At 34.4% G+C, this 9,664-nt stretch overlaps 1 protein-coding gene across 1 annotated transcript; it reads right to left on the reverse strand.

The window, feature by feature from the left end:
• Positions 1-1,978: 1,978 nt before the first annotated feature.
• Positions 1,979-7,232, reverse strand: LOC108997138 (zinc finger CCCH domain-containing protein 11-like). Its single transcript, XM_018973285.2, has 8 exons — positions 6,748-7,232; positions 6,307-6,391; positions 6,049-6,189; positions 5,827-5,915; positions 4,394-4,582; positions 4,078-4,208; positions 3,891-3,993; positions 1,979-2,358 (listed from the first exon to the last, which is right to left on the reverse strand). The coding sequence occupies exons 1-8, from the start codon at positions 6,913-6,915 to the stop codon at positions 2,179-2,181; spliced, it is 1,086 nt and encodes a 361-aa protein (XP_018828830.1). The 5' UTR covers positions 6,916-7,232; the 3' UTR covers positions 1,979-2,178.
• Positions 7,233-9,664: the final 2,432 nt, after the last annotated feature.

Genomic DNA, 9,664 nt, shown 5'->3' on the forward strand with positions numbered 1-9,664 from the left:
CATCTTTATCGTAATCACAATGGTATATTATATCGGTCCAAAGTAGTTTTTACGCCGAACTTTTTGTAAGTCTAGAATTTTCAGTGGCGAAAGTCTCGAGTCAAAAATATTAGTTGGATCAGATATGTATTTTATCATTGAGACCATATCCTTGGCAAATGACCCACGTGACAACCAATGGGTACCCTCAAATTCATTATCGTCAAGAAAGTCGTAAGCAAGAAAAAGCAACTTCTCTGCTGTCAATAGGTGTCTCGTCGACCACAGACTTTGCCATTAAGGATTCATTCTGGCTCCAGTCAGGCCATGGGCATGATCGTTAGCACAGGGTCACAATGTCAGCATCATAGACCATATCCTCAACTTAGACGCATTGCAATCTTACGGACTTTGATGAAAAGGAAAATGTTCCAGCTAAATGGTTAATCAATGGTTATTTGGGTAATTGAAGAACAGTAGTTTATAACTTTATATCTTGATTACCGCCGAAGGCAAGGCACAAGGAATCTACAAGCATGATGTGGCGCCGTGCAAAAGTGAAGAGTGGTTGTACGACAATGATAGGTTGGTGGTTGATTTATCTTGACTGAAAATATTATTTTTTATTCTAAATTTTGTTAAAAATGGTAAAATACGGCCAAGGGATAGTATTTATCAAATATTTTAGGTATAGTGATTCTATAGTAGTAAATAAAAGAGAGCCGCTTTGCACCGGTTTATCTGTTGGTGAGGCTTTAACAACCTTCAATAATAATTCATCACGTCAATGATTCCACACAAATCACAATAGGGTCACAATACTAGAAAATTGATAGTTTGAGCCCCTCACTCAAAATTTCATACCACTGAAGAACACCATCTTCATCTCCCATCGCTGCACGAACCATGTTCCATTACACACCAGTTCCGTCACCACTAGTCCTTCGCCCACAAGTAATTTCAAACACTATATCCGTCGCCTACCAATAATTTTGAATACCATCTCTGTCGCCCACCATTTTTCGTCGCCAAAAGTAAAATAGATATCAGAAAAACACCCCAGAAAAAGAAAAATAAAATGATCCTCGTGCAGAAGAAAACAAAACCAATATTTCCACACACCATTTTATGTTCCTCGTACAACAATCTCACGCCAACACAGAAGTAAACAGAACCAACATTTCCAAGAGGCCCTCCTCTCATAAACCTCACACCACAATCTCACGCCATTGTCAAAATTGATAGCCATATTACCACTAGATAAACAGAATCAAATTAATTCAAAAATAAGAGCAACAATTGCAAAAGAATTCATAGGTCGGTATGATATTTGGGGAATTCGTAGCTGCTAGAGGGCTAACGACACCAAATATGTCCTCGAAGTGTCATGGCTTCGAGGGTTACGTTGTCGTCGACGGCAGCTGGTAGCGAATCTACGAATTAAAATATTGCCGCTTGAGTTTCTGGATCTAGAGGGTCACGACTGAGAGGGGCTTCAAGGTTTCTAGTATGGTATTGGGAGAGGGTGGGCGAAGAGGTCTATTGGTTTTCTTGCCCCTATTGGTATTGGGACCGGCCAAAGATTTACTCTAAATAAAAATCCAAAAACAGATAATAAGCCCATAAATGGGGATAATCATACTGGGTGAGGAAAGAATAAGCTCTGTAGTCTGCACTAGATGTAGGCCCTTTGACTTCATACTGTATAACCATCGTAACCGGCATCAGCCACTACTGATGATATTAAACACTAGGTAGTCCTACCTAGCTTTGGGCCAACAATTTTCATACCAATACCTGCTTCAAAAAGCTTGGCAAGACTGCAGGAATGCAGAACCAACTTATTGACATTTTGATAACATATATCATGCATAAACATCAGCTTCTTTCCCCGTGCGTGTTTGAGCTCCAGTGGGCATGTGCTTGTGTTTTTCGAAGGGCAAGGGAAAGAAATCTAAAATGTTGCGGACACCCGATCTTGATTCTTGATCAAGAGGCATAAGACTGAACCAAAATTTGAATTCGACCCATACCAGTGATACCACTGCCCATTCCAAGCAATACAAGTAGGACATAATGTGCATTATCCCTGGTTATAAATATAAATTATTTCCCCAAACAAGTTAATTCAGATACTCCATACAAAATCCCTCATTAAAGCTATGGCTGGTCGCCAACATCTCTCTCTCTCTCTCTCTCTCAAGATGATGCCTCAACACCTGGCTCACGAATTTGAATAGACGTTCTTGACAAACTTGCTTCAAGCTCATTCAACTCATCCATATCCAGCTCATCATCATCATCAATGGGGTCCTCTTCAGGATCAGCAACGGCATTAGCTGAGGTGCTTGGTTGCCCTGCTGCTGAGTTATCTTTGACCTGAAATTGAACAACTGATTCATGCAAATGTTCTATGTGCAACACACCAGAAGAAGCTCATTTTCCACATTTAGTGCTCTTCCATACCAAATCTAACGAAAATGTCTTGGTCCGACTCTTGCAAATAGACTTGACAAAAGGTCTTATACTCTAGAAACAACAAATGTCCATAATTGACTTTTTTTAGAAGTTACAGAAGCTCAAGAACACATTGCAAAGAAGGGTACTAGTTATCATGATATGGATGGTTCTGACTTAATTCTAGCAAACATCAGGTAATAATATTTTTTTTTAATCGGTAAACAAATTTTTATTGATAAAAAAAATATATATATATTACCTAATCAAACAAGTAACTAATGCAGCTTTTCTGCATCCCACCATTGCAAGTGTTTCTTGTGCACAGAATGCAAAACTATTCCATGCTGACTGTCAGTATTTGAAGTTTTGAACCAGACAACTCACTTTTAGGGCACTTGTTCCCCATTTCTAACCACACAAGACTGAAACAAAGACCCGTCTCAATCCCCATCCTCTTCATGTTAATTGTTCTAAGATGGTAACTTAAAGTATCTGCTTGGGGAGGCATAAGTCTGATATAAGAGCAGCCATATGAATGTCCCGAAAGTTAGATTGTTCCTTTTAGTCTTACATTGAAACTTGAAAGTGTAAACAACTTACGAATGTAGCCAATACTAAAATGATAGCTTTTGATCCAACCCATAGAATAAATTAAAAATGGATGCACTCAATGAGATCATAATAAATATATCAGTTTTCTTTTCTAAGGCTGCAACTCTGGCAACTGATATATTTTGACAGACTAATGAACCCATTTCTTCTCTTGGGACAACCAGACAGGACATTTTGAACTTGAAAAATAACCTCCTTTCTTTTTATTCCTGGTTTCTGAGGTGACAACTTCCTGCTCTCTGGTGTTGTGAAATGTGACTATCAAAGTTTTTTGATAAGTAAACGTGACTATTAAAGTTGTAACATTGACTAGTCATTTTGGAGTATAAGCTCAAATGTAGCTTGAGCCTTATTTAGATTGTTCCAATGTTGCTTATTTAGTTTGTTCCAATGTTGCTTATAGCACAACACAAAAGGGCTAGTACGGCTAGATTTGAACCATGATTCAAACAGCATATATATAGTAGATTATACAATAATAACTAATAGTAATTTTATTGAATTCTCTACATTTCTACCCAAGACAAATGCATCCAAACATCATAATGGGCATTTTTCCTAAGAAGGCAAGAGACTTTATTTACTAGTCTAAAAAGGTAAGACACTTATCAGCATCTTGTAGCATATACTCGAGGACTCGAATTAATATGCAAAAGATACATTTCATGCAAATCAGCTGTTACATAGTGTTTAAGTCATGCACGATAAAGCTGTTGGGACCAATAAAGGGGAAGGGATATAAAATATGGGGGGACAGAGGTCATCAACCCTGGAACTTTAGTGCCACATGTTTCAGACCACTACTTATCTTATAAACAAAACAGAAGAAACAGGATTACCTTTTGTTCAGCAGCCTCAAGTTCTTCTTCTCTTTGGTATTTTTCATATGCCTCAGCATCATCCACAAACAAGCTAGCATCCGAAAGAAATAACTCCCGACCACTGAAACATGCAGAAACTTAAGTTAATAGCACAAACAAACTGAGACCATTTAACTTAATGCAGCATACAGATGAATCCAAATACCTCATGCGGTCATTCTTAGCCCTCTCTGCTTGTTGTGCAGCCAAGCCAGCATCTCTTTCTTCCATCTTTTTCTTCTTCCATTCAAAGAACAGCTCAGTGGTCATTGGAGTCGAGCCTGTTACTTTAGCACGCTGAAGAAAAGACCAGACTAATATTAATTTATAAGAACTGAGAACAGAAAGTGGAGCAAACGAAAGAACAAATAATATGGGTTGAAATATATGAAGCTAAATTCGAACAAAAAATATTCCCACTGCAACAAGAAGCTTGGGAAGAAAACAAATCTACGGTAAATTAATACAAATATCATTATAACCTGATTTTCAATTTCTTCTTCAATTGTAATTTTCTCAGTCTCTTCCTCTAGGAGTGCCTTCATTTGAGATTTTAAAACATATCCCGGAGGTAGAGCATGTCTGTAGTGACAGTCTTTGCCACCGTTTGGGCAAACCCAGAACCAACCGTACTGTTTCTTTTCCACTGCTTCCAAAAAGTATTTGCAAACCTGTATATAAATTTATTAAAAAAATAAAAGAAAAGGCTCGTTCTTGTACAGAAAGATCCTGTGCACTAACAACTTTGAAAAATAAGTAAGCTCCTTGATGGGGAACAACATTAGATAAAACAATTTTGTTTCATATGTAATAAGATTTTTTTAAAATGACAAAATAAGATCAAATATTAATATAACGCGTAGAACTCTGACAAGACTGGGTCAACCAAGAATGATGAATGGAAGGAATCTCATGCTGACCTGCATTACCTAAACTGCAGCCATCGACTCTACCTAAAGGGGGTCATTTTCACTCACTTCAAAGCTTCATCCTTTCAACTCTTGAGGAGCATATAGAGATAATCCTCCTCTAAACAAGAGCCAATGTATTGCCTTCAAATTGTAGTGCACCAACAACCCACATAAATACAAGAAAGCTAATTCTCTATCTATTTGTCACGTTTGAATCCTCGCCTATTATTAAAAATGCTTAAGTATTCACAAGACTCCCAACATTATCAATCAACTAACAAACTTTGGAATTTATTGCCACTTCAAAAATATTTCCCTTCCTGGAGCACAGAAGATTTTCCAGAATTAATTTCATAACCCTGCATGCAGTTGACTAGTAGCATACTGTAGTGACTTAGGTGATGTATGGCAACAGGATGTTTACGAAAATCTTCTTACCTTCAATCCAAACATCTTTACACTAAAAATGTGACAAAAAGTCATCAAAACATGTACCTCGATTTCTGTAGCAAAAATAACATCCAATAAAAAGGCATGTTACCTCTTACAAAATTTTCTTCTCAAACATATTTTCAATGAGCCCCACCAACTTGTTAACCTCGAATAAAAACCTCTAATAACTTTTCTCAATCTAAACATGTTTTTATTGAGTCCCACCACTTTCACAAAGCTCCGCAAAAAGTTATCTTTAAAAGTTCTCAAAAGTTTCAGAAATCTTCATGAAAATCTTACGGCGAAACATCCCCTTAATATCCACCCTAAATTAGGGATCTTGCCAAAAGCTACAAGCCTACATCTATGAATGTAACCACCAGATTATTCTAGCTTCAATATATTCTCAGAAAAACTTACACACATGCTTGTATCAGAAGTTAATGGCATTTAATTGAGATTTGGGGAGCAATCAAGAGAGCACGGCACTTTCCAATAGCATTTTTAAAAAAAAAAGAAGCAACCGCTAATATCATATGGAAGAAAGAATCCTAGAGTTAATATGAACCTACAATATCAGTTGGTTTGTTCTGGTTATACTCCATCTTCTTCGATTCCACCACCTTCTCCAGTGTCTCTTGATCCCATTCCTCCATTGTTTCTGAAGAATACATGCACAAACAAACACCAACAAAGTCAAAATCATATTTAGGCGTTCACCAAGGGGGGAAAAGGCAGAGAGACAATAAGAAATGCATAACTTCATGAAGCAAAACAAAGGTTTACTCAATCACCTTGATCACGCTTATCACTGTAAATATCAATCTTCTCACCCTTCCTTTGGATATTGAGATCATGCGAGAACTTGCATTTGAAACCCTTGGTACACTGCCCCACCTTGTAAAATTCGCATAATATAGACTTTGGATCAACACCTATCCAGATTACCCATTTCTATCACAAACATACCATTCCATTCAAAAACAAAACCCTGAACAACGACCATAGCAACAGACAACAATTCATTAAGAAAAATAGTAAAAAGCACATACCAACTGGAACTTTGGGCTGACTGACTGCAATCTTGAACAGATCATTTAGCTCTTTCTCTTTTGCTTTCTCTTCCTCCTTCTTTTGCTGCTCGGCAAAAAAAATCACTCAGTCTCCACTCATTTCGCCATATTGTCCTACCCGAAAAAGGCTTTATGGGGAAAACATGTATTTCCGCAACATTATTGCACCAATTAAAAATGATGATTTCTTGAGAAAAAATATTAATCGAAGGGTTTTTCCCAGCCAAACAACAAGAAATCAAACCTAAATCTTACTTAATAAATCTTCCCTGGTCTCATTAAGTCTAAAGTAATCTCCACAGTTTGCTCCAATGATAGATTTCTCTATAATAACAAAATACAATTTCTCTAAACGGAATTATAATAAGAGATTGTAATGGTGATTACAATAACAAAGTGGGAGGTGAAAGAAACGCGGACCTTGGCAGCCACTTTCGGGTCGGCTTTGGGCTGGACCGATTGCTTGAGGTTTTGGACATACTTCTGGACATTCTTGCTCTTGTTCTTGTTCTTGAGCCCGAAGGTCTTGTCCTCCACGATCTTCTGCTTCTTCGCCAAGTCCGTCTTCGATTGCTGCTTCGGCGGCATGCTTGAACTTTACCCAAATTCTTATATAAAAAGAAAACCCGTCAACTTTTCTTCGGAAATAAGAAGCCCAAAGAAGATAACAAAAATAGATTTAAAACCAGAAAAGCTAGGAGAGAGATTTGTTTGAATCGGAGAGTGTGATTAGGGTTTTGAGCGGATTTCTCAGAGATGTCTGCTATCTGAGGATGACGGGACTGTGGGTGGGAGAAGAAGGGCAGGAGGATTTTGTTTTGTTTGGGTAAAATGGCCTATCAGTCCCCTCTGGGATTTGTTACTCTCTACCGGTGAAAGAAGAGTCCAGAGTTTGCGATCGTAGAAATGGGAAATTAAGTGAGTTCCTAGGGGTAATAGAGTAAATTAATGTCTTCCGTTCCTAGCTTAATCGGTCACTGGCGGACAACTTACTCGAAAGCTGTTGTTCGCGAGTTAAAAAGGACACGATTATTAAACCGTACAAATCTCTATAAAATTCGTCCGACGCGATTAATGTTGGTTTAACAAATCTCTATTAAACCGTACAAATCTCGTTTAAATATAAAAATATTTGATCTCATTTGATCTTATAATTATAATTTTTTAAAAATTTACATATAAAATATAATAAATAATTATATTTTTTCAAATCATAAAATAATAATAATATTTTATTTAACTTTTAACATTTATCTCAATTTATCTTATCTCAATTCACTATCTAAACAACACTTTATACTCGTTAGCTTGTTCGTATATTAACATATTAGTAAGGGCGCTACGTGCAAGAGCGTCCGGTAGGAGAAAACAAAAAACTAATCAGAAAGTAAAAAAATTTCACATGAGTAGATTATAGTAGCAATTCATCTAAAATAGTGTAAAAATTAAGTAAAGATAAATAATATTTACAGTAGTGTAGTATGTAAGCGCTAAACAATCACTTTAAAAAAAATGAGTAAATACATAATAGACATAAAAATTAATTAATTTTTTAATAAAGAACCACATTCATTTTCAAAATGACTATACGTTACTTGTACACTTCACAATTACATCTAAAATTATTCTTAAATAAAATCTTCTAAATAAGAAAACATCATTATCTCATAACAACATGTATATATATTAAAAAAGAGAGAGAGAGATGAAGTGTAAAAAAAACTCTTCAAATATAAATTCTGAACAACAATTAGGGGTGTAACTGATCCGGTCTGATCTAGTTTTGGACAAAATCTATGACCAAACTGGTATGTACCGGTTTTTTATTTTTTAAAACCGATTACGCTCTGGTTACCCTCCTAAACCGGTATATCCGATTTTACCGGTTTCCGGTCCGGTCCAATTTTCCGATTTTCTTAAAATGTAAAAAACATATAATCAAATGTTACTTCTTATGATAAAATATTATTAATAATTTAATATATATATATTATATTTAAAGCATATGATCAATAAAATTTTTATTTTTATGATTAAATTTTTATTTTATAAATTATAATAACATTATCTTATATATAGTTATATTAATAACATATGATCAAACAAATTACAAATGTTCATATTTAAGATAGATATTTTATGTTATAATTTATAAATTATAATATGAAATTATTTTATATATCATATATAATTATATATCATATATAAAAATTTAATATATTATAATATTTTTTAGAATATATAAAATTAATTTTTATATAAATATTTTTTTTTCAACCGGTCCGGTCCAGTTTCGAAAACTACGGAATTGAAATCGGACTGGTTCCGGCCGGTTTTCATAATATAGGAACCAGTTCTGGTCCGGTCTGGTTCGATTTTTCGATTGTTCTGTTTAAATTTACACCCCTAACAACAATATATACAAGGCAACAATTTGTTTAAATTAACAATATATTTTTGTAGTTCGAGAGAAATATATATGGAACTCATGTTGTTAATTAAGTATGGATGGAAAAAATGTTGAATCTTTTATGTCGTTGTTGTTGGAATTTTTCTAATTCCACACCAAGGTGTATGATTCATTCCATTTCTGAAGCCTGGATCGCAATGGTTTGCATATATTGTAAATATTTCTACATGAAATAAATTTAAAATTTTAAGAAATCTTGAGAAAAAAGAATGTTATCTCAAATATTTATTTTAAATCTAGTGGATATTTTTAAATTGAGCCACGCGTTTGAAAATCTTCCAAATATTTTAAAAGTAAAAAATTATTTTAAATGGGATATTTTTAGTATTAATGAACCAAACCTATTTTTCAAGTAAATCTTTTTAAATTTTAGAACCCAAAAAAAATATAGTTTTAAAATTTATTTTATTTAAATTATTTAATTTTTAGGAATATTATTTAATACTCATTGTTTTATTTTATGTTTAAAAATCTACTTGTTTAGATGATTTTATTTTCTCCTAATAAACATTTATTGAAATTCATCGTTTTATTTTATGATGAAGAATATTATTTTTGGATCAAGAATAAAAAGTTTGATTTTAAAATTTAGTGTATTTCCCTTTCTTCTATATTTTCTCTATTTCTTCCTCTCGTATTTCTCCATGTATTATTCTCACCCATTAAAGTTTAATTTTTCCAGATTTAAAATTTTTTCATAAATATTTTACGAAGAGTTAGTATGAATTTGTAATTAAAAAAAAAAAAAAAACAAAAGACTATAGGCCATTTGTGAGAAATTATTTACACGGGCTGATTTTTAAAATTGTATCGTTTTCACATGGAAAGCCCAAAAATTAGCCCAGCTCCCGCCCCCCCCCCCCCCCC

Source organism: Juglans regia, chromosome 7 (genome assembly GCF_001411555.2).
Source record: "Juglans regia cultivar Chandler chromosome 7, Walnut 2.0, whole genome shotgun sequence".
In the NCBI taxonomy this organism is placed as follows: Eukaryota; Viridiplantae; Streptophyta; class Magnoliopsida; order Fagales; family Juglandaceae; genus Juglans; species Juglans regia.

Coding starts and splice junctions, on each gene's coding strand:
- LOC108997138 (XM_018973285.2), bottom strand. CDS start 6,915: ATGCCGCCGAAGCAGCAATCGAAGACGGACTTGGCGAAGAAGCAGAAG. Junction 6,392..6,747: donor ACCCGAAAGTGGCTGCCAAG/GTCCGCGTTTCT, acceptor TTTGCCGAGCAG/CAAAAGAAGGAGGAAGAGAA. Junction 3,994..4,077: donor GCTAAGAATGACCGCATGAG/GTATTTGGATTC, acceptor TGCATGTTTCAG/TGGTCGGGAGTTATTTCTTT.